The following is a 26,029-nucleotide window of genomic DNA, read 5'->3' as shown; positions in this document are numbered from 1 at the left end:
AAGACATGCCTCAGTGTTGGAGGAAATACCTTTAAAGCATGTGTTTTTGTAAATGTTTGTTTTCAGAATATATAAATAAGTGCTACAAAGTAGTAAGGGAAGAAATAACCATGTACTATTATAGACAAAAATTGGAACATATAAATCACACTAAAAGGCACCATGAATGGAAAGTCCACATATGAATATATGCTCAGCATTGTTATTTATTAATTAAATGCAAATCAAGATAATAAGGCGCTGCCGCACCCCCGCTAGCATGGCTAAAATGGTAAACAAACTCCTGGCAGTAGTAAGTTTGGGGGAGAGGTCAGACCACCTGTTAGGCTCATTTGCAGCTGCTGGGGGTTTAAGAGTTCAGTCACTCAGGGAAAAAAAAACTACACAAACATACATTCTGCACACGATCCAGAAATCCAGCCCTGGGTAATTCCCATTGAGAAATGAGAGCATATGTTCTTATGAATATCTCATTGTTGTTCATCATTAATTGAAGGTTTGTTCATGATAGCAAAAATTCAAAAACAAACCAAATGTCTGGATAATGGATAAGTTGTGTGTTCTTGTTGTGTATCTGCCCATTGGATGTAGCATCATCACATAAATGACTGTAGATTGCTCAGCCACAGAATGGGGTATCTATATCACTCCCTCTCCAAGGCTCAGACCACTGTGGGAAAGAAGGGAAGATGTGAGAGCCAGAGCTGGGAGGAACTGGAGCCAAAAAAAAAAATTGTCTTCTGGACATGATGGGTGCTCATGTGCTCACTGCATAACCTACCCAAGATCCACCAGGGAACATTCCAGCATGGGTGGGGGATGAGGCTTGCAAACCCCAAACCCATAACTGAGGAACCAGTGACAGTCAATAGCTTCTGGGGAAGGGAGAAGGTGAGTTATTTTGTTTTTAAGGGGTGGCCCCTGGTAGATCAGCCATGCATGGTTTATTTTATATGGGCCCTCAGCCAGAAAAAAGATGGAGAGCAAAAATCAGAGCTGTCAAGCAAAACAAAGAGAAAGGACGTGAAGTCCTTAGAGAGGGAAGTGAGGGTTTATATCAGGAGGAGTTAAGGGGAGGAGTTGGGGTGAATGTTGATCAAAATACGGTGCATGAATTCTCAAAGAACTGATAAAATATTTTAAGCATTAGGACCCCTCAAAAGAAGTAAATTAATTTGGCTTTGTAATATTACAAAGTCTGAATGAAAGCACCTTTGAACAGCTGAACAGGCAAGTCGGGTTATAATCTGGAGCTTATCGTCATTTCCCATGGTGCCTCTTTGGACTTTGGTTTCTAGCCATCCCAATATCTGCAGTCATGAACTCACCTGCTGCCTCTTCACACTGGCCTTGCTCTGCACACTGCTTTTGCTCTTGACTGCTGCCTTTTGCTCTGCTTTACAGGCACACATTCTTGCTTCTTTTGCTATTTCACCTTAGATTTTACTATTTTTGTTTTTGGATTTTTTTTTGTGACAGGTACTTACTGTCTACTATTAATGTTCTGTACTATTGCAGTTCCGGGTGCTTGGAAGTCAAGACCAAATCAGCAGTAGATTCAGGGTCATTATTATCTAGGAAAAATAAAAAAGAATATATGATACTTTCTGAGATCACAAGTTCCCAAAGAGTAAGCAAGAAAGACCCGTGTGACCTTGAAATTCTGTAATTGATATTTGATGACCTGTTGTAATATTTTTTAAAGATTTATTTATTTATTATATATACAATGTTCTGCCTGCATGTATGCCTGCATGCCAGAAGAGGGCACCAGATGTAATTATAGGTTGTGAACTGCCATGTGGCTGCTGGAAGTTGATCTTAGGACCTCTGGAAGAGCAGCCAGTGCTATTTACCTCTGAGCCATCTTCTAGCCCTGTCATGATGTTTTTTAAAAAAAAAAATCTTTTTTTTTTTTTTTTTTTTTTTTGGTATTTTGAGACAGGGTTTCTCTGTGGTTTTGGAGCCTGTCCTGGAACTAGCTCTTGTAGACCAGGCTGGTCTCGAACTCACAGAGATCCGCCTGCCTCTGCCTCCCAAGTGCTGGGATTAAAGGCGTGCGCCACCACCGCCCGGCTAAAAAAAAAAAAAATCTTGAATTGCTATTTTTAAATAATTTCTGCAACACAGCTAGTAGAACAATAGTAAACTCTTTTGCTTGTATTGGCTGTCATAATTGACGCACGTTTTTTAAAGTTACAATTGTTATTAGTAGTGTGTGTGCACACGCATGTGTGTGGGTGTGCATGTGTGCATGTATGCACACAAGCGAATATCACAGTGCCTATGTGCAGGTCAGGTACAGCTTGTAGGAATCAGTTTTCTCCTACCATATGGGTCCAAGATATCAAACTCAGATCGTTAGTCTTAGCAGCTAGTATCTTTATCCACTTTTGAGCCATCTTGCTGGCTCAAAAAATCTATTTTTAATGACAATCTGAAAAGCACAAGGCTTTTTTTTGTGACCCAGGTAACATCCAGCTTTATGGTAAAAGAGAGAAATAAGTATTATTTCCCACCCATTAATTGTGGAGGAAGAATATTTGACAGTGCCTTCATGGTTGAATGGTAATTTGTATTTTTAAAACATCCTTATAATCACCTTATGAGTAGGCTGTAGTCTGAAGGACTCGAAATTAATGTCATTTCAGACACTATGTTATTTACTCATTTTACGGTTTATGCTTTTGAAGTGATTGTAATATTTACCTTGTCAAATTCATATTGACTACCTGTCCAGATCTCTGGAGCCCGCCTTTCTGTACCGTGAAGCATTTGCTACATTCTCTTGTAATAAGAAAATTCAGGGATAAATAGCCCCAAATAAATTTCATAAGGCTATGATATTTTAGTGTTGCTTTTAGGAGGGAAGTGGATCTGAAAGAGGACATTGTTTGTGTAGAGAAACTTAACTGAAGTAGTTAATAGAATTGTAATCTGGCAGATGGTTTTTATGGGGACCCATTGCTTGCAAAACTCTGGCAGGCGGCCCCCACTGTGTTGGTTTATCTTCACCATAACCTGTGAGGTAGACAGCAGCATCCTTATCTTTCTGAAAAGGATACATTTACAGAATGCAGCATGGTTAGTACACGACAGAGCTGTCTCAAGCCAGCATCTCCCGAACAGCTTTCCCGCACGTAAGCCCTGGCTCACAAAGAGTGGAATTCATAGAGGAGACTCCGTAGATGCCTCGGCCCACTTCAGAAATACCTCTGCTTCCATCTTCCTAGAAGCACACAACATTTGAAAATTTCTCATATTGATCCCATATTATTACAGCAGCAGCAGGAATATAGAAAACAAATGATTGCTTTTCACTAATAGAAGCAAAGGTTAGAAAGAGCAAATGCCTCTTTAAAAACTAATTCAGAGAGAGCCTGTTTTGCATATGAGTAAACTCATCTCTCTGGAAAAGTTCCATTTGCCTTCCATGAACACGGTGTGGACTCGCCTTCTCTATGAAGTCATTCCTGGTGCTCATGACTGCCTGTGGTACGGTGGTGTCATGCACATACGTGCTTCTGCAATGGAGCTCCATCAGTTGTTCATTGCTGGCTAGGACCGTGCTCGACTCCACAGCCCTGGGGGAAAGAAATCACTCCTTTCCAACGATGCATCCTCAGCATGGACGTGTATATCACTCTCCACAGTGCTCAGTAAATATTTTGGGGGACATTTGAATGGATGATTGAATGCCTGAGTATGCAAGTATTTTAACACAAAAGGGTTGTCTTGAAGGTTTTTTTGTTTTTGCTTTTGTCTTTTTTAGATTAGGATGCTGCCAGATGTGAATAGCCTTTTAAAATTCAACATAAAGCTGGGTGGTGGTGGTGCGCACGCCTTTAATCCCAGCACTCGGGAGGCAGAGGCAGGCGGATCTCTGTGAGGTCTAGGCCAACCTGGTCTATAAGAGCTAGTTCCAAGACTGCCAGAGCTGTTACACAGAGAAACCCTGTCTCGAAAAAGAAAAAAAAAAATCAAAATGAAACAAATGTTTAACTGAACTGGCAGGTATGCACATCACAGTCTATAGACCAAACCCCAGGCTGATAGGATTTAGTTGTCGTGTGTCAATAACTAGGTGAATGACAAGTCAACAGGCCAAGAACTCTATGCTCCATCTGTGCAGCGAAGAAGTCACCTATAGCAGAAGTTACATACGCTTAAGGAAATGAAGTTTGAACATTACTGCTTCAATGCGTTTTATGGTTTTCAGCTTTGCCATTTAAGTGGCAGAACCTCTCCCAGTTAGATAGTAAACAGAATTCCAGAATGTGGGCAGATTAAAACTGAGATGCTCTGCTTGTCTGACTGTTGATCCTCTTGTCCTGTTACACACACTGTCTAGTTGGCTTCATTCCCTACACACACACACACACATATACACATATACATATATAGCATATAAGGTCAATTATACATATGTATATATTGTTATTAACTACATATACATACATATATATATACACATATATATAGTCAAACTCATTTTAAGTCCATTCTTAAAACAAAGCCCAATTTACATCTTAAAAATTAGAAATGGTATTTTTTTTAATGTAAAACTACATGCAGCAAATGTGTTTTCCTGTACTCCTTGATGCTCTGCTCAGTGTTGTGTATAATTCCCTTATGACTTCACAGGTTTCTGTCATCTTCTAAGATTGTTTCTTTGGTTCATATGACCATCTAGATCTACATCCTCCAATTCTCTACCAGGGATAGGACAGAATGCTGGGACCTAAATCAGAAGTCGTCTTTAAACTAGGCAGGCATCACTGCCAGAGTTAATGTCTAATTAATTAAGTTAAACTAGAAAATATCATGTTATGCATTCACTTGAGGTCTCGGGAAATTTGTTTCATACTTTTGTCATTTTTCTCATGGGAAGTGTGTAGTTTTATTTCTGAGAAAAGGAGATAGAAATTTTTTGTGCTTGCTTAATTAAAGCATCTGTAAATGTTGTAATTTCTTGTCTCGGTCTTATTCCTTTAAATGGACACTTTATGTGTATGTATGGGAATGTGTACATGTGTGGAGGTGTAGGTGTGGATGGATACATGTGTGTGTAGAAGCCTGTGTTGGTCAGAGGACAACTTTGGGTATCAATTCTGAGGGCATGTCTACTCTTTTGTTTTTGAGAGTCTGTCACTGGCCTGGAACTTTCTGAGTAGGCTAGGCTGGCTGGCCAGGGAGTCCTAGGGGGTCTCCTTGTCTCTGTCTCTCTCAGGTGCTGGATTACTAGTTTAGATTACCATACACAGGTCAAGACCTCACACTCATGTTCTCAAGCATTAATCACTTTACCAACTTAGCCATCTCCACAGCCCTAGAAGAAAGTATAATTCATGAAAATTAGATAGGGGCTTTGTATATGGATAAACTTCGGCCATTAGCTTTTTTTTTTCATAATGCTTCATTAAGATGTGAACAACATGGCATTGTGGACAATTCTGAAAAGTCTAGAGACATTGTATATGTGAAATCATGATTTCTGCATAGCTTAAGAACATCTTTAGATATTGAAACAAAAACCCAGTTCAAAAGGAAAACATATGTGTGAATTGTCATTAACATAAGAGAAGGCAGAGGCGGTTTATTATTTTACCTCAGTTCTGCTTTAATCTATGGTTTTCTATACATAACCTAAATTTTCATCATAACGCAGAATTCTATGAGACTGAGAAAGAGGAGCTGTTCCCAGGTCCATATGCTCTGCTCCCTCCCTCCTTCCTGCTTCTTCCCCCTTCTTCGCCCCCTCTCTCCCTCTCTCATTTTAAAACATCTGCCTTACTTCTTGCTCTCAAATCCCACTTGTCTTCCCGCTTGTTATCCATGTCCTCCCTGACCCAGCTTCCTTCTCTCCTCCTTTCCCAGGAAGTCACAGCTGGTTCTGTCGACCCAGGTGGTGCCTGGTGTGAACACTGCCAACCTCAGTGAGCTTGAGTGAGTCATTTGCTCTTTCTGTGCTGCTTCAGCACTCTCGGCTTTGAAATTAGAGCCGCAGACAGCAAGAGTTATGAGGCGGCTCCATTACAAGTGAAGGACAGTGCCTGGCACAACTCATAACTCATCACGAAGGCAAGGGCGTTGAGCATTTGTGAACCGTTGTTCATCAGACATCTATTTTACGTTTCTGCTTTCTGCTGTTGACTGACAAAGCCTTCAGCGCACTTTTAGAAAGAAGCACAAAGCTCATGCTTACCCAATCAATTATCTTCTGCTTGGCAGGGTCTCAGTTTGAACAGTACTTGTTAGGTGCATCATAAGATAAGCATACAGTTGGGACATCGACTGTGAGCAAGGGAAAGTGCTGAAATCACGTGACAGGAAAAGGAGTCTGTAAAGGCTTTACTGAAGAAATAACATCAAAGTCAAAGCCTAATAAACCAGTTAGGCAGGCAAAATCGGGGCAGCACTGTGGTGTCAGAGGAGTACCCAGAGCAGAAAGGCATGCTGGGTAAACTTCAAATCTTTCCCTCCTAAGATCAGTGAATTAAAAAGATGAGGTGGGGAAGCAAGGGGGAGCCAGAACAGGAAACTGAAGCCCCAGAGGCAAGAAGCGACCAGATCTCCAGGGGAGTGGATTGTTGACAGCTTTACCAAAGGTTTCCATTGTTCTTAAAATAACAGGGAATCATAAAGAATAGGTACTAATTAGCATTATGGCCTCTTGGATGAAGCTGCCCTTCCCAGTGTTTTCCCATACAGCGGGCCTTCTTCCTTCATCTGTCCACCTAATGTGCCCCTTGTCTCTCCCGGACACAGCTTCTCACGTGCACTATGGTCCTGACACATGCCCAGGGCAGAGTACTGAGCATTGGATAATCATCTGTCCTTTGCTTCTGAACCTAGACCGTGGGCTTCCTAAGGTCAAAGGCTATGTCATATTCATCTTTGCATTACAGAATCTGGTGAGTCTCTGCCTCTTGTGGGAATCTCACTTATGTTTTGTGTTGTGAGGAGCTGATTGGAAAAGAAGGGCTCAGTGCTCTTGTTGGATGGAAATGCGGGCCTCACATCATCATGAATACCATTTGACCATTTGTATTTCTGTTGAAAGTTGGTGAAATTTATTGGTGTTCAAAAATAGTTCTAATAGATTTATACTCATTACTAAATAGCTCCAAGACTTGCAGCAGATTTAAATTGTAGCACAGGTAGGGAGATGTTTAGTAGAATGAATTTTTTAATATATTTTTTATGGCTATGTTTGGCTTTTTCTCTGTTTGTATACCTTTTAGGAAGCAGTAGAAATTTTGTAATTCTTCTTTCACCAAATTTTCACTTTGGCTTTGTGAGAACCAAGAGGTAGAAACCCTTAGATGCTATGAGGTCTCATAACATCATTGTTCTTGTTCTGTAGATAGCTGTTTGGATCTGGAATGGTTCTTGAAGACCCCACCCTAAAGGCTTCATTCCTATTATTAGGAAGTGGTAGAACCTTTAAAAGACAGGTCCCAGTCAGAGGTTGGCATGTGAAAGAGGCTGTGCCCTTGGGAGGGATGCTGGAACTCTGTCTCCCCACACTTGCCTTCCATCCGTCGGGAAGTGAACATACAGCTCCTACCGTGGTTGGAGCACGATCTCGTGACTGCGCACTAAAAATATGAGCTTGTGAGGCGAGATAAATCCATCCTTCTTCCAAGTTGTTTGTCCCATGCATTTTGTCGCAGCGACAGAAGTTAAACAGGAAATTGACATCAAGAAATGAGCTCATTGCTGCTGTTGCCTCTGCCAACGCCTTTGGAGTGGGTTTACAGGAAGAAGTTAGAAAACATTGGAGAACAGAATAGAATAGAATAGAATAGAATAGAATAGAATAGAATAGAATAGAATAGAGAAAGCTTGGAGTGTTAGAAGTGGCATTTCATGGGCAGTTCCGGCAAGAACTTAGAAAGTTGTGAAGCCCTTGGACAGTGAAGGTGGTGCCGATCTCCCTTCTTTGAAAGGAAGTGAAGACCAGGAAGATGCTGAGGATTGGAATAGAGACCACCCTATGTAAACTTCAGTCAAGACTTGACTACATTTTGCGCATGCATGGGAAGTTTGTTCGAGGTTGAACTTAAAAGTGATGGACCAGTTGATGGAGAGAATATTTTTAGGCAGCACGGTGATGCTGGTGGTATGGATATTGCTGGCTGCTGAAAGCCAGAGTCACAGTGAGAATCAGGCACAAAAAGGCAAGCAGATGGGTTTGAAAAGCTTGCAGTTTTAAATAATAATAAATACAAACCTTACAGTATGAATATTCCTTTGGCTAAAGGGAGTATGATTAGTGGCCTTAGAAAGAAATGCCCTGCAATTTGGTGGTACAGTTTGAGAGGTACCTTGATGGTGCCGCAGGAATTTACAGGGTTTCACCCAGTAGAAGTTTAGAACTTGTAAGGTAGAAACTCGCTGCAAAGGCTTTGGCGTCAAAAGCTAGCTCTGTGTGCCTTGTTTCCACAGATAAATAGGGAATTTTTTCCCCTAGGCTTTGCTTTCCGGTTTTTAGCTTTAGTGGCACCCAGAGGCCGCTGTAGTTGCGGCGCGAGCACAAGCTATGTAGCAGCGGACCATGACCTTCTCTCCATGAAGCCTGCATGGAAATTCTCGGGTACTCAGAATGCAAGCGTTCATGGGTAATGGAGGTTTGAAAGGCTTGGGAGGCTAGGCATAATGTGACAGGGCGGAAGTCCCTACAAACAGGGCGGAAGTTCCTACAAACAGGGCAGAAGTCCCCACAAACAGGACGGAAGTCCCTACAAACAGGACGGAAGTCCCTACAAACAGTCCAGGACGAAGTGATGTGCAAAGCTCTGAGTTTCAGGCAGATGCTGCCTCGGCACTTTGAGAGAGAGAGAAAGAGGTCAACCAAATGGAACAGCCGAGAGAAACTGCAGGTAATGAGCAGGGATAGTCCCAGAGTGTGTGGGGGCTTCACCAACTAGGCCATAGGGTACGGACAGCATGCTACCATTTGTCCTGGAGCGCAGACACTAAGATAGATTGAAAACGTCCTGTGCTAAGTGTTGGGCCTGCTTTCCCCCTACTTTCCTATTCTCCCCCATTGGAATGGAAATTTTTTCTATGCCACTGTTTGTTGGAATTATGTAAATTATTTTTATAGGGACTTCTAGCTGAGTCTCCTTGAGTCTCAGAGGAGAGATTGGATGTGGGCATGTGAGTGACTCCAGAACCGTTAAAACTTATGGGCTATGGAGAAGCTTGGGCAGCACGCATTTCAAAGTGCGATAGAGATGGACCTTTGAGGGAAAATGACGGAATGCTATAGTTTGGATCTGAACTGTTACCCAAAGGCTCGGGTGTTAAAAACTCGGTCTCCAGCCTGTGATGGTACTGGGAGATGGTGGAATCAGTGAGAGATAGGACCAGTTAGAGGATGTTGTGCCACTGAAGGTATGCCAATGGTTGGAAGACTGAGATCCCAGCCCCTTCTTCTCTCTCTTTTTCTTTCCTGACCACTGTGAGGTTGACATAGATCTTCCACCAAGTGCCTGCCATGCTGTCTTAAAGTACCACTGCAGTTTCACAGTGGCATGATCATGTGACAATGGGATTCGAACCTCTGAAATTATTTTTTTTTCTGTTGTTTTGTTTTTTTTGTTTTTGTTTTTCGAGACAGGGTTTCTCTGTAGCTTTGGAGCCTGTCCTGGAACTCCCTTTGTAGACCAGGCTGGTCTCGAACTCGCAGAGATCCGCCTGCCTCTGCCTCCCGAGTGCTGGGATTAAAGGCATGCGCCACCACTGCCCGGGCCTGGAATTGTAAGCCATCCTCACTCCTCTCTGTCAGTTGTCTACCCCAGGCCTCCTGTCCCAAAAGAAAACCGACTAAATGATAGAGTTAGAGTTTCTTTGTTTTGTAACCTGTATAGCTAAGAAACAATTTGTGTTGTGATATTATTTTAATATATAAAAAATTAACAAGTGGTATCAGCTTTTCTACAGAATAAAGAAAAAAGTCAATCCCTTTAAACTTTTCTACTTAGCATTTCCTGCAGAGAAAATTCTCTAAGAAATCCATTAAGTATAATTGATGCAAGGAGACACATGGGGTCGATGAGCCACGTTCTCTATGTCCTGTTATTCCGGGAAGTTAACATTTATCCAAATACATTGTATACTAAAAATTCTTTTTTATGTCAACATGGGCATTGATTTTTAAGCCTGTACCATACTAGTCATTAAAAAGGAAACATTTTAAGGGAAAATTTTCTCTTAAGTGTTTGCTCATGAGATGGACTTGCTCCGAGCAGCAGTTAGTGTAGTTTCTTTGCTTCTGGATACCATTCAAACAAGCCATTATCTGTGCTGCTAATTACTTCCTAAGGCAAAGCGAGCAATTCTGCTTCTTATCATAAGACTTATCAGTAGTTAATCTAAAAAAAATCCTTGATGGTTTTCCCTAACTGAGCAAGAAGACTGTATTACAACAAAAAATGCTTTTTTCGAAATAGAGAGTATACACTGTAAGCTGTTGTAACCTTGAACTTTTGGTTGTTGCTCTTTGGAGACGGGGTCTCGTTGTATAGTCCTGGCTGGTCTGGAACTTACTAGTAGCTCCGTTGCTTGGAATTTTCTGTAAAATTCTTGACTCATCCTTGAAAGTGATGACGTTATAGTAGTACTACACCAAGACCATGAAGGGTTTATGCTCCGTGTAAATTTTTCTCAAATTTGATTATTCCCCATTACAATGGCATCATCTCCCTCTGACCATTCATAGGAGAAAGCACGTTCTCCATTCGTTTGCCTCTGCTATCGTCGACTGGAAAGCAGCAGTAATCAGTCACAACAATCCCAGAATGTGGATGCAGGCTCAACGGAGATTTTGATGCACACCTATCCAGCTCTCCTACTTGAGGGCTCACTTTATAGGCTCTACTTATTTTCACAAGTTACTGGAGTTCTATCAGATTCATGAAGTTTACAGTTATTATACTCAAAATCTTTTGTCTGGTAGCTGATGCCAACGACCTCAAATTGAGTGAATGGGTATTCCTAGATGGACTTAGAGCTGGGAGTGAAGATGGGTATTCAGGGGTTTTCGTGGCCAGCATTCCTTCCTGCATTTATACTATGCTAGATGCCAGCCTGAACTAAAAACTTAACTCAATTTTTGAGCAAGACTTCATGCCAATTATTTTATGATGTTAATACTTACTGACTTCGTGTTGACATTAATAATTCATAAATGAGTAAAATTCTGACACATAGCAGCCGATTTTCGTTTTTCTGAGTTAAGAAACAACATCGTGCCCTTGCTTTCTTAACTATCTCCTCTACGGATGCTTCCCTATCTGAAATGCCGCGGAGCAGGACATCAAACTAGAAAGAGCCCCAGCATGAAGACATTTCACATCGGCTAAGAGGTGCTATGCACAGATGCGGTCTGGAACTTATTTCTGGTCTAGTGGGTGCCAATACCAGTCATAACTCTGTCAACCCCTCAGTCCTCTTCTAAACAAGACTCAGGGTGTGAGAAGCGTGAGAGAAGTGAGTTACTGGTCCCCTGGAAATGAGCAACCACCTCCAGAAAGAGGATGGAGGTGTCTCCAGTAAAGTGAAGGGCACTTCTAGTCCAGCTAGGGAAACGAAAGAACTTCAATCAGTAGACCGATTTGAAGTTTCAGATAATGAAAATACAAAGGAGCCGCTAGGCAGTGTGAAGTTTTACTGGTTGTAAGAAGCAGCGACCACTTCCAGGACTGAGGGAAGAAGGCAGATGGGTGGCGTGAGAAGAGTCTGGGAGGGCGGGGGAAGGATACCAGTGCAGGAACAGGGCACATCAAAACCTGGCTCCAAAATGGTCACCATCATAGGGCCGAGTCTACATCTGCCTGTGGGCCATGCTCACGGGAGAAGAAGTGCTTTCCTTCTCCCCTGCTCTCTTCTAGTTTATCTGCCAGTTAGCCATATTCTGATGCCTAAGGCAGCCAGCTGTGAGGAGAAGCTCTGGCACGTGGTCTGTGGTGTCTCAGTATGGCACAGTAGAGCCTACCAGGTACTGCCTGAAGCTGAAAGACCCTAACTAAAGCCCGATGCATCTTATTTCTTCATTGGCCACTTAACGCAGAAGACTTCTGACTGCTGTCTTGGTGTATTCTTGAGCAAGGAGAAGAGAGGGAAGAATAGGGAAGAAATACAAGATAGAGAGGGGGATAGGGAATAACTGTGAAGAAGCTGACATCTTCAGTTCCCACCCTGGGTTAAGCTGACTCTGGTTCTTACACCACACCACCATGCCATACTCTATCCAGAATAGACGTTGAGACAAAGGAAATGTGCCAGGAAGGGTTTAAAATGAGCCAGTAGGGTGGGGACCAAGAAAATGGGTCCTTACTTTTGTCCTTGTGCAAAAACTCCTCCTCGCTCCCAGAGGAGAACCAGCATTTACGCAACACCTTGGAGAAGGCATGAACGCACAAGGTGACTTTGTCAGGGAAGCAGTGGCGCTTAAAGGAAGATTGCAGTCAAGGGTCTGGCTAAAGGTTTTAAGAGGACTTTCGCTCTCACCATTGATTCTGCTCTGTCCCAGTGTGGACCGATGGAGTGGAGAGGAAAGTGGGAGGGTGGAGGATTCCCATTTCTCACTATAAGTTGTACACAGCCGCTGAATTAAAGCCAGTTCATTTCTATCAGATCAGAAGTTTGCGTAGACCAACAACACAATGAAGTGAAATTTTATTGTGCATCATCTCCAGAATAAAAGATAACATTTAAACCTTCGTAGCATTCCTCTGAACCCTACATAGCGCCCTTATCTCCCTGTCTGTAGGGCTTGATGTAGCATATGACTATGGTGTGGGCTTTTAAAATGATTGTCACTGTCTATCAAAAGCCCAGTCCTTTCTCACGCTCATAGCAGTAACTAATGTGCCAAGGTCAAATTTCCATGCTGCCAGGTAGTCAGCTGCTCTTCCTTCACTGTCTGTGAGCCTTTGAACCCGTGTGGAGAAAAAGCACAGGGCGAGAGGCCAGTTACACAAACAATGCCTCATCCCTTGAAGCTCACAGGATGCTAGGAAGGAGATATACAAGTTTGAAATAACACAGAAAAGTTAGTTTTAAATGTGTCACAAATAGAGAATTTTTAGAGTCATCGTCATCATAAAAACTCTTAGAAATAATTTATATATAGAAATAATTTATATATAGAAATAATTTATATATATAGAAATAATTATATATTATATATATATATATAGTTTTTTTTCTTGTTTGAGACAGGAGTTCATGATGTAGCCTAGGCTGGCCTGCCTTGAACTTGGTATGTAGCTGAGACTGGCCTTGACTTCTTGATCCTCTTGCCTTCACTTTCCAAGTGCCAGCTGGGATTGCAGGCATGATGTAGCCCAGGCTGGCCTGCCTTGAACTTATTTGTAGCTGAGACTGGCCTTGAAGTCTTGATCCTCTTGTCTCCACAGGCATGTGCCACCACACTTGCCAGCATTCCTTTTTAATTTTGGTTTAAGTATTTTGCTTTTCATGAAGTACATAGCGGTCATAAATGTCATAATGGAAGAATGATCTCAAGTGAAGATAATCTAGCCCATGGTTCATAATAGTTACTTTAAATCCAAGACATGCAAAAATGTCAGCATCTTTCTAAATCATCCCCTTTTGGTATTACACTATTAAACATGTTAAAGTATTCAGAATTGATCACTTTAACTTTGATTTACAACATTGGTCAAAATAAAAACCTAAAACATCACTTCATGGGCCCCACTTTGAAATGCTGTCCGCAATATCCATCCGGCTTATCGTGAGAGATGAATGCGCTGACTTTTGCTTATTTAGACATTGTTATTAGTAGTTACCAAGTGCAGGAAATAATGGATTTCCCTGTGACATGAAGATGGGGATCATACTTGCCATCTTGCTGTTGGGTGTTGGTGTTGCCTCCCAATTAGGCTGACGGAGTTTGAAACTGCGTCCATGTAAATATACTTCGATCATGTTGACTCCCGTCACCTTCTCTCATCTCCTGTCTTCCCCCCACATCCTCTTCCTCTTCCGATAAGGCCATCCTTTCATTTGTACGTCTTATTCTTTTTCTGGACTCTACACTTGAGGGGAAAACCATATTTAGAACTAGAATTTTGGTCCTAACCTGCGGAATGTATGACTTGGGGCAAGTTCTGTTACTGAGACCTGATTTCTTTACCTGTGATAAACGTGCTTTCTTCATTTGAGTGCTGCTCTGAGGTTGCTGGAGCCATGCACGTGAGTGGTAAAGCTGGGGAAAGCAGAAACTTCAGACCGTGTTGACCTAGTTGAAATGCAATAGACACTGACACTCCGTGGTGTTATATTTCCATCCTCGTGTTCCTTAAGATTCCAGAAGGGGATCAAAACCGTAAGTGAGGAAGTGGAGCCATTGCTGCTTCCTGAAAGTAACACGAGACAGTAGAGCACCGAGCCATCATGAGAAGACTAAAATCTCTGCAGAGACAGATTTTGCTCATTTAGTCCTTGAACAATATCTGTTCAGAGTCTGCTTATAGAAGTGGAGTGCCGACTTATGCAAGGCACTATATTAGACACAAGAGAACGGTGGAGGATTCTTAAAAAGTTCCCGGGACATGCAAGTTTTGAGAGCAAATCTCTATCAGTCAGGATCCTAGAAGGAAATAGACTATAGTCCCAAAGTGAGTACAAGAGAGATAATTGAGAAACTACTTACAAAAGATAGGGGCATTAGGATACCTTGAATCTAGCAGCAGTAGGTAGCTGCTTCCTGTTCTGCCCTTAGAGGGAAGTCTGTGGGAGCTGAGTTCTAGAGCAGAGTGTGGTGGCCATCACTGTACTGTGGCCAACATAAGGGACCTCTTTCTTCCTGCCCACTGGTCTCAGTCTCTATAACTACTTTCCTTAGGCTGAAGGCATCCAGAGTCAGTAGTCCAAAGGGACCACAGACACCATCCCTGCAGAGCAGCCTTGCAGGAATGAGAAAGGGAAGAGTGGACAGGACAGTCAGTTGAGGAACATGCACAAAAGCAGATATCTCTCCTATGTGTCTTTAAAAAAATATAACAGATGTTGACTTTTTTGTAATTTGGTAAGCTGCCATGCAATTTGCAATCTTGCTTTTTTCCGTGCTAGAATGAGTACATTGTTAAAGATACGTTAATTTATACTCCAAATTCCAACTCCAAATTCAAATAATTCAAATACATAAAATTTATTTCCACAGTGAAGGCCTGGCAGAAGTATTCTTGCTTCTCAAAAAGATATAATAATATTTCCTGAAGCATGTTATCTTTCTATCTATAAGTTTTCTTATATTTCCATCCGTACATGCTACAATCTTCACATGTTAAATTTTTATTTATCATCTATATAATGATATATTTCATCTATATAAATGATATTAGGTACTATCATTAATCAGCTATTCTTTTTATCAGTCACCTATCATCTGTTGATCATCTATCTGTCTTTTATTTACCTTATCTATCATGCCTCTATTATCTATGTGTCTATTACCTATCTGTCAACTTATCTATTATCTCATCTATCTATGACCTATTTATCTTTCATATATCATGGTACTGGGTGTTCCTTTATATTTTGACCACTGTGTTGTTGTGCACTATCTCCATTAAACAAATTCTTCTCATCATGTAGCATCAAGATTCCAACTGTAACCCTTATCTCGCTGCATTTATATAGCCCTTTAATACTCTGCTGTGTTAACGTTTTCATAGACTTTGACTGATTGAGTATAAACAAGTCCTCTACCCCGCATTTAGGCCTAAATGTAATTAAATGTTTTAACTTAGGAGTATGAGCTTTTTGTTTGTTTCTAGAAATCCCTGTGGGACTATCAGGTAGATGAAAACTCCACGATGCAAGATCTTTACTTGCTTAATTTTGTTCAGCTTCCAGCTGCCTTACAATCAAACCATAAGCATCTGCCTACTGCTGTTTGGTCTGCATGAGAAGAACATAGTGTTTATTCATTCATTCATTCATTCATTCATTGCTGTAGACAGAGAGAATTCTTTTTCACACCATATTGAATCAAACACCTAAGTGTCCATAGGGTGTCTCTTGCACACCTACAAAGGCAAAGCTTGCACGCCTAAGTGTCTGTGTCTCTTGCTCACCTACAAAGGCAAAGCTTCTCTCTCTCCCTACTTCCTATCTGCAGCATAAATTTCACTGCCAATTCCTGCATAATATAGTCAAATTATGTGTTAGGAATTCAACCCCGGTTTCCTGGGTGACTGTACAATTCCACTACTTAGTATTCCTCCGCACAGAGCTGCGGTCTTATCATGCTTTTAATCTATGTGCATCTTCATGGTGGAGAAGCCCAATTTTCACATCAAGCATATATTAAAAGATGAAATCTATAGAGTGAGCAATACAAAGCATTTTGAAGCCAAGATCTCGTGATGGACACTTCCTGGCCTCTTTTTTTTTTTTCTTTCTTTCACGTCTGCATCGGGTTAAGTTCTGCACACTCAGAATTCCTTGCATTCTCATATGGTCTGTTGTGGGACTGGACTTTATATTCTTGCTACGTTCAGTAGTCTTCATAAGCCCCTAGGCTGGTTTTCTGCTAGAGCTTAGAGCATGAGGTAGCCCCTTAAATGTTAGCGATACTGAAGTTCTGTGTTTTTTCCAGTGACCTGCCTAGATTAATGCCATGGAACAAACCTTGTCTACCACAGATGGCCTGATGTGACATAGCCAGGAAGTCCCACGCTTTCTAAGTATTGTTTACTGAGTTACTTATGACATTTATTTCTTGTGTGATTTCCATGTGAGGAGCTGAAACTGGTGGTGAAGATTAAGTTTTCATCTCTTAAGGGTACATTTCCTCCTATGCCTTGGTTTGTATTAGACCATTTTTTTGGAAAGTACCAAGGAGTCATATTCTTTAGATTTTGAATGTTGCGTGGTTTTGCTATTTTACTCAGGCCAAATCATTTTTCTGACTTTTTTTTCTATCATTAGGCAAAAAGGCATGAGACGATCCCTCTCTTCGTCTATCTCACTCTTTCTGTCTGTGCCTCTCTCTCTCAAACACCACCAAGCTTCCTTTCCAGTCCCAAAACATGCCTTATAAGAATAACATGAGATATTTTGTGGGAAAGTACTTTTTGAATTATAAAGTCTCATACAGTTATATATTATTGTAATTAATATTTTGAGACAAGGCTTTACCTTGTAAGGCTGGTCTAGAACCTCCTGCCCCAGCCATTGGGTACTAGAATTACAGGCATGTGCAGCATATCTGGTTGTGTAATGGTTTCATATTCCTCGTGAGCATTGGTTACCTGGAGTGTAACTTACCTCCTATTCTTATTCTCTTCTTATGAATAGCTTTGTGCCAGTTTCTTATGAATATCTTTGTGCCAGTTTCTTATGAATATCTTTGTGCCAGTTTCTTGGCTTCTTGTGTGTTTTCATTCTCTCTTTGCAGAACATAAAGTTCAATTGTCTTTTAAATTGTGGTACTTGCTTGTATATATTTAGTGTATGCATCCTGTGTTGGTTGAAGGAATGTAGCACATGCTTTTATTTAACTGTGGATACAGAATTTTCCGTTGTGTTTTTAACTCCCTAGGTTGAAACAGCAGTCAGCGAAGCTGCACTGAGCAGCAGAAGTCCCTGCAGGAGCCGTTTCCCACCGCTAGGATGAAGAAGAGCAGGAGCGTGATGGCGGTCACCGCAGATGACGTAAGTAGCGACAGCAACAGTGGCCCCATTCCTGCTCCTGGCTCAGTAAATGAGCCACTGCACAATTCCACGCAAAGGCAGAGGAGGGTGTTTCGTACTGCCGCTCTGTGACTTCATGTTTGGACCATCCGAACCCAGCACTCTGTGAAATGAACAGCAGGAATAATTCTCTTCTTGCCCCAAGTCTATGAGCTGATTCATCTTTGCACACTGTCCCATCATCCACCATGACCTTCTCATACTTTAGTCACGTGTAGCAAACTCCTGAAGGTCACTTCCCATGGCAGGGTCTTTAGCACTAAGAAGGGTGTGTTTTATACACACCCACTACACCTTGTGCTCACGAGTGTTCCTCAGACCAGCAGCACGAGCCTCACATCAGTGACTATCAGGAATGCAGAGTTTCAGGTCACACCTGCTAGGCATACTGTTTAAAGATGATCCCAGAAAGTCCATCGTGGTTGAGAAGCCTGACTCCACGTCGCTCTCAGTCTGTACACAGTCTCCACAGCTTTGCTCTGGTCAGCTGATACTATTTGCCTCTGCTTTCAACTGCCCACTCCTTCACTGGCCTTTCATTGCACAATCCTTACCCAGTTACTCTTTAAAATTGATATCAAATTATATATCACCAATCAGATGTGCAAAGGGAAAGTACAGAGGAAAGGAGAAAAATAAGTGATATCCTTTACTTCCTGTAAAATGCCAGAGGAACAGGGAGTTTGCTGTGGTACTGTGACTCAGTTTACCTTTGAGTTCCTATTTCATAGATGGAAGGAAAGCCCATACAAGGTTTTATTTCTAACTGGTGTAAACGTCATATCTCCAGGGATTGCCCAGTGTTGCAGATGTCTCTCCATTCTTACTCTTCTTTTAACCACAAGGAATGTGACAGGACAGGGGACTTGATTTAGCTCTGTTATACCAGAAAGGGACGACAGTGTAGTGTGGTCTGGTCCTGTGCTGTCCTTTTCACCAGCCCCTCCTGTGGGGGACTGCGCCTCATCTTAGGGCTTTGGATCCCAGTCACATACAAATTCACCATTTCCATCCCATTTCTTACACTGGTGATGAATGGTTGTGTTTAGATGGCCGTGCTCTGCCTAGAATGTCTACCGGGAAACTTCTGGAATGGAAAAATCTTTTTTTCTTAAAAAGAAGTTTGACGTCAGCCCTTAATACAATTTATGTACTGTTCTGGTGTACTTTAGCATTTTGATTTGTTTTAAAGGTTAAAATGGCCCAGTGCTCATTATTGATAGACAAACCATTTGTAACAGTTCCTTTCCATGTTTCAGTTGCAGAATGCCCAAAGCCACTTTAGGATGGAAAGATTTATTTCTGCTCATGATCATGGTGGGCAAGAATGGCATGGTGGTGAGAGTCTGAAGCAGCTGGTCACATTGTATCCATAGTCAGGAAACGGAGATGGAAGCTGGTGATTAGTTAGCTCCTCCCCGTCTCGCTTTTTCGAAGTCCAGGACTACAACCCACAGAGTGATTCTTCCTACTTTTAGCATGGGTCTTCCTCACAGACACACCCAGAGGCTTGTTTGCTGAGTTATTCTTGACACCGTCAAGTTAATAATTATTAACCATTGCAACATTTTTTCCCTTTCTCATTGTATTTTTAGAGAAATAATCTTGATTATCCCTGAGGGGATAAGGGATGGGGATGGTACCACCTGAAAGAGGAGGAACTCCACTTGCAGAAATATGCAGAAAAGAAGCAATTAGTCATGTATTATCAACCCCGCTGAAACCACAGTGGGTAAATAATGCATAGGTTTTCTGTGTCCAGAGCGGCAGCCTGGATGGAGTGAGCTGTAAACAAGCTAGATGTCAGATTGTGAATCTTTCTACATATAAATTTTAAGAATAAAAATATTTTTATATAAAATACATATTAAAATGGTAGCACTGTAGATATATTAAACTATTTGTCAAAGACAAGTTTTATTTCCTTTGATTCTTTAAAGATGACTCCCAGGAAATTTTAAAGGACACATTTGAATTCCAAGCTGACCTCCCTTCTGGAAGACAGTGCCAGCCGAGCGAGCGAGCACTTCCCTCTTCCACCCAGGCTCTCTCAGCCACAGCACCCGTCACCTGTGCTTCCCAATCTCTCCTGACTCACTGGAACAACAGAAACTTAACTTTTATGTACCATGCTCTTCAATTAAGCTTTTACCCTTACATCAGACGCCGTTTGTTGTATTTTAATTTAACTCATCAAGTTTTAATTAAATGATTTAAATAGTCATTCAATACCACCTATACACTATATATACACATTGTGTGTCAAATATGGATACTGGTTCTACAAGGAGATTCAGCAATTAATAGTATAAGCTCTTGTTCACTTTGGCCTTTCTTTCCAGAGGGAAGGTGGAAATAAGTTAATAAATTACAGAACCATCCCAGCTGTGGTAAAGGCGATAGAGAAGTCAGTTTGGGGAGCAGAGAATGACTGTGTGTGAGAGCATTTACAAAACGGCTGTGCGAGGAGACGTGTAAGCAGTGGGGGCGTGGGCTGTAAGGATATTGGGGGAGAATTTCTGGTAAGGGGAGAACAGTAAGTGAAAAGATCTTATTTCAGGCAAGACACTCTGCTTGGGGCTGTGGGGTACGAGGATGGGTAACTACGGTTCTGTCTTGATACACTCAAAATGCACCAGACCTTCAACAGGTGACTAAAACTTGTGCGCGCATTCACGACTTTGTGTTTGAAAATCGACTTATAGAGGTGAGATGCAATCATGTGCGACCTGAGCACTGAGCACTGTAATTAATAATGGCTACAGAGATTAAAGGGTAGGAGGGAGTTTCAGGTCATGGGAGGAGGGAAGACAATAGGACTGAAGACTTAGAAGAGCCTATGACTATGTGTATATTGAAAAAAGAGGGAGCGATAATAACTTCATATATATGTATAAATTATGTAAGACATACAGTTCAATATGCATGTATGTATCTATATACTGTGCACCCCCACACCTACATGTGTATTAGAACCAAAAGCCAAGCATCCACACTGACGCCCCAGTTACAGTTTCGTGTTCTTAATCATGGATACCAAGACATTTCAAAGAAAAGAAAACAACGAATAAGGGTGGCTAAGGTCTCCTCCAGACAGACTGTTCTTGTAATTGGTGATGACTGCTTACAATAAAACCATATTTCTCAGAGGCACACTCTTTGTAACTGTCTCAAGGAACACCATGACATTTAGCTTTGATGGGAGTGCTGAATGTCACTTGGTGCTTTTCATAACCTCCGTCTCTGATGTCACAAGGCTTGAAAACCTGACCGGTGATAGAGAACAGAATCTGAATGGAAGCACAGCGTGTGTTCTGGGAAGACCTTGCCCCTCCTCTAGCCATGAGGGCCACTGAAGAGCTGAAATGCCAGCAACACTCCAAACCTGATGGAGCAGATGGCAGACCAAGCACACGGCAACCATGAGGCATGCATGGCTGAGGAAGCGTTGTGCACACCCCGGGCGTGTCAGGAGTGCTGACTTGATTTTGCAATGAGATAAAGACACTCAGTCAGCCCCTTGCACTCTGCCCTGAAGACTCTGCCAGTTTAGGTGCCTCCGGCTTGCCCTTTGTGGTAACTTTTGTAATTATGCTGGCAAGACTAATGACTTTTAAATGTTTATTCAGAAATAGGAGGAGAATCTAAAAGCAGTTATTTCTTCAAGCATTATTCCGACATAAAGTGAACTTAGGGATGTGTGAATTTTGAAAAGAAATATAACCTTGTAATTACTAGAGATACCATTGAAATTATTATTCCTTCCTGCAAAGATAGTTGATTTATGAGTAGTATTATCAGAACTGGTCAGAATTATGATGGCTAAAAATAGTAAATTCAGGCACAAATCACAAGTCCATTAGCTGAAATAACTGAGTTCAATTTTGAGGATGGTAATAACTTGGATAGAGGAGCAATCTATAAATTATGGTATAAATACAGACTTCGGGGTAATTGTAAATAGCTCTGCATGTAAGTTCTGATTGTTCTGAATATAATACTTCTTTCAGCATTGAGTTTAGTGTCTGAAAAGCCGTTTCGTCATGTTCTTTTGTGGTGATGTGTCTTCATACTCACCAAGGGCTTCGGAAGCAGATTCTTTTATCTCAAAGACTGACTCAAAATCTGCAAATTCTTAACTTGTTGGTAAGTTATTGTGTGTCCTCGTTTGCTTTTTATTGCTGTGATGAAGAGCATGGTCACAAGCAAGTTGTGGAGGCGAGGGTGGATTAGGCTCACATTTCCTGACCATAGTCCACTGTGAAAACAAGTCAGGACAGGAACCTGGAGGCAGGAGCTGAAGACATCATGAAGGAACATTGCTTACTGAATTGCTCTCAATGGCTTGATCAACTACTCTTTTATACAGCCCAGGACCGCCTGCCCAGAGGTAGTACCATCCACAGTGGACCGGTCCCTTCCCTGTCAATCATTAAGCAAGAAAAGACTGGAAGCTCGTCTTGCAATGGAAGCATTTTTTTCCATTGAGGTTTTCTCTTCCCAAATGACCTTAGCTTGTGTCAAGTTGACCAAAAAAACTAACCATCACAGCTGAGCCCTTGTCAACTTGACACACATATACACCACTATTAAACCATAACCTTTCTTTGTCTTCCCAAGATCTCATGTTAATGTCAATATCAAAATGTAGACCACATTCCAACTTTTAAAAGTTTCATGGCCTTTAAAAAGTTCAGTCTCTTTAAAGAAACTGAAGGTCTCTCTAAAAGTCCAAAGTCTGTCAGCTGTGGGCACCTATAAAATAAAATTTGAAAAGTTTTATACTTCCTATTTCAAGAAGGGAAAACCAGAGCTCTGCTACAAGACAATCAGTCAAAGCAAAGCCGGGGCCCAGAGTCATAAATCAAGTCCTGTAACTCAGTGTCTGGCATCTATCTGGTATTTTACTCAAGATCTTCTGGGCTCCCAAGGAATTGGGCACCTCCCCTTCCCGGCTCTGCCATCCACAGTGCATACAGCTGATCTCACAAGTTCAGGCTGTCTCCATTCCATACCTGCTGTTATACTTGGTGGTCATACCTCAGCTGAGGCACCTCAACTATCCTGGGATCTCGGCTGCAACAGAGGGGGCACCTCACTGGGCCTCTCCTGTCCTCTCATAGCGCCAAGCCTCAGCTACTCTCCAGGACTCCTTCAATCCTGAAGCTCTCACGCCACCAAAACCAGTAAATTGTGGAGAATCCAACACATTACCAAATTCAACTACCAGCATGAGATTCAGTCTTGGCTCTCTTGGGACAGTCTGGGTGCCACCCTAAAGAAATACTGCCTAGGAGATTTCAACTCAGTGATGCTGGTCTCTTCCTAATCACAGCTGACTGTTCACCTTGAGCAAACCAGCATCAATTGTCCCAGTAAAACAAAGGTTTCATTCTCATGGTTTATGTTTCTGATGATTCTTCAACCATAAACCTCAGATGTTTAATACAAAATATCACGTGAGTAGCCCCGGGGGAGTGGCTGAGGGACCCTTAAACTTCCATCTGAAGCTTTGCAAGCCAGGCCTTCATCGTCTCCATTGCTTTCAGCAGTCTTACCTTTCAAGTTCCCACAGAGCCAGCCTATTAAGCTTTAAGAACATTAAGAACTAATGACTCTTCTAGCTCAAAGTTCTGAACACTTCTACAATCCTCCCCAAACTACATGCTCTGGTCTGATCTGGTCTGACCTAGCAATACCTCATGATCCTGGTACAAATTTCTATCCTAGCTTGCATTTAATTGCTGTAATAAAGAGCATAATCAAAAGCAACTTGGGGGGGGGGCGGGAAGGGGCTTTTCTAGCTTTCGCGTTCTGCTCATAGTCCGCTGTGAAGGGAAGTCAGGGCAGGAAATCAAGGTGGGAACCTGGAGCTGGGAGCTGCAGCAGAGACTGTGGGGAAAGGCTGCTCCCTGACTTGCTCCTGTGGTCCGTTCAACTTTCTTTCTTATATAGCCGAGGACCACCAGCCCGGAGATGTCACTGCCCACAGTGAATTGGGGCATCAATCATTTGGATCAATCACTAATTAGGAAATGCTCTACAGACTTGCCCACAAGCCAGTCTGACAGAGGTTCTCTCTTCCCAGAAGACCCAGCCAGTGCTGAGTTGACAAAAACTCATCAGCACAGTGTGGAAGATGTTTTCTGTGTGAGGAATGACTTTGCTGTCCATCCCCAGGGAAGGCATCAAGAATTCATTTAATCCATTTACTGCTGTTACACCTGGTTGGTAGTGTTTACTTTTCCTAAAAGAGAAGAATACTCTACACTTAATCAGAAAGTCCTGGTGTCTTCATTTCTTTACTTTGGACCAGTGTTTCTCATGTATGGTTGATGCCTTGCCTTCTAGAAGACTGTGATTTTCTTGGCATACATATTTGTTGCTGGACTTATGATTTCCAGCCTTCAGTTTGTTCTTATATACTCACCTTTAATCTTCACTAGGATTTTGTATATTTCGTCTCTTTTAAGTATTTTAAGAAAGATATATGCCAAGTTTTCTCTCTGTTTCTAATTTCTTTTTCTCTCTCACACACACCATCCCCGGGATGTAGAAATTACTAGAGCTACAATGTACGCAGCCAATTATTAAGCATTAAACCTTCTGATACATTCTAGGGCATTTCACACCCTGCAAGATTCTAGATTGGGTCAATTTTCTGTCACCAAGTAGCACTTATGCTAAATTTTAAATAAATGGTATTTCAAAATTATATGTCAAATATAAAAGATAATATTCCATTTCTAGGTAAAAAGAGTGGAGCTCCTGAAAATTGCCAAATCTTTTCTTGCCCAGATTTGCCATCCGAATATGGCTTTATCTGCTGATCTGATGCCATAGGCCTGAAACCTCAAATGCGTAGGGAACTGGGGCAGGATGGACACGTTCAAGGCCAGCCAGGGCTGTACGCTGAATTCAAGAGCAGCCTTATCTAAAATAAAAAGTAGGAAGAGATTGAGGAGGCTGGAGATAGTGCGCATGGTTAAGAGTGCTTGCTCCTCTTTCAGAGAGGACTTGTGTTTGGTTCTAGGCACACATCAGGCTTCTCCCAGTCACCTGTATCTTCAGCTCCAGGGGATCCAGTGTCCTCATCTGACCTCTTCCGGCACCCCTCAACAGACACATAAACATCAATAAAGATACATATATTTTAAAAGGAGATATTGGGGAGATGGCATAGTGGTAGAGCACTTGCCTAGCATTTCTGAGACCACAAGGTAACTTTCTGGACCGAGAGAATAATCAAAAACATGGTCTTGTACAGACATGTAAATGTTAACCGACAGGGCAGACAGTGTGGGAAGTGAGATACCATGCCTTTCTACTAAGGAAACCTTAAGTAGTGCAGCGCGAGACTGGGATAATGTACATCACATATTTGTTGAAACTCCAGGTTCAGTGTGAACAGTGCTTTCATCTGAGCAGCCTTGGCCTGATGACAGGGCTCTTGGTTAGAAGAAAAGTTCCAGTTCTTGCTGGTTGATCTGAGTGGCCATCGTAAGGTGGCAACACAGTCAGTCTCTGGACGGAAGAGAACAGTGCACCAGGCAGACCCTCATTGGGGATTTCCATTCCCAGCAGTACCCGGAACCATAGTCACGCAGAGGAATGGCAGGGGTGGGAGACTCTTCCTCGCTATCATAATGCTTTGTCCTGTCACCTGTACGCCATTCGTGCCAGCATTTGGCATGGACTTGAATAGGGCTCTTTAGGGTTGGATGCTGTGTGTATCTTCTATCCCAACTCTTGCCTAATTCAGTAGTAACAAAACAGCAACATTGCCAGCCATGAGGTTTGTATGTAGGAGCAGGAACAGCCAGCAGACTCTAATTACCAACACTCTGATATCTTAACACAGAAAACATTTTTTTCTTTAAAACACTGAGTAAGTGATTTCATATTTATTTGCAGTTTATTAGCATATAACAGAATGGTAAACTAATTTCTAAATTTTATTATTTATCAAATTTTGTTTTAAGAAAAAGAGAGTGAGAGAAATAAGAAAGAAATCTTCCAATTCATACACTACTCCTGATAAATGTTACCTTTGAATCTAAAGATCTCTAAGAACATACAACTGATAGGTTTATCCGAAAGATAGAAACCAGCCACTCCCCACCTTCACCCATCTTGCTTCTCTCTTAGACTCCTGAGGGTCAATTGTAGACTCTGATAGTGAGATAATGAATCAGGGCTTCCTTACTGACAGCTGGATCATGTAGGTTCTCATTTAGCTCTGCCCTGTAGACATTTGAGTTTCACCCCCTTTCTTATTTTCTTTTTGTTT

General features: G+C 41.8%; 1 protein-coding gene across 1 annotated transcript in view; it reads left to right on the top strand.

Annotated features, from left to right (window-relative positions):
• Pde4b (phosphodiesterase 4B) overlaps positions 1-26,029 on the top strand; it is a 533,851-nt gene that overhangs the window by 71,391 nt on the left and 436,431 nt on the right. The window contains exon 2 of the mRNA XM_057785528.1: positions 17,588-17,700. Coding sequence (XP_057641511.1) covers positions 17,659-17,700 — 42 coding nt within the window. The 5' untranslated portion in view covers positions 17,588-17,658. The remainder of the gene's footprint in view (positions 1-17,587; positions 17,701-26,029) is intronic.

The sequence above is a fragment of the Chionomys nivalis genome, chromosome 11 (assembly GCF_950005125.1).
Source record: "Chionomys nivalis chromosome 11, mChiNiv1.1, whole genome shotgun sequence".
Lineage (NCBI taxonomy): Eukaryota > Metazoa > Chordata > Mammalia > Rodentia > Cricetidae > Chionomys > Chionomys nivalis.
This window is presented reverse-complemented; position numbering and strand designations above follow the sequence as displayed.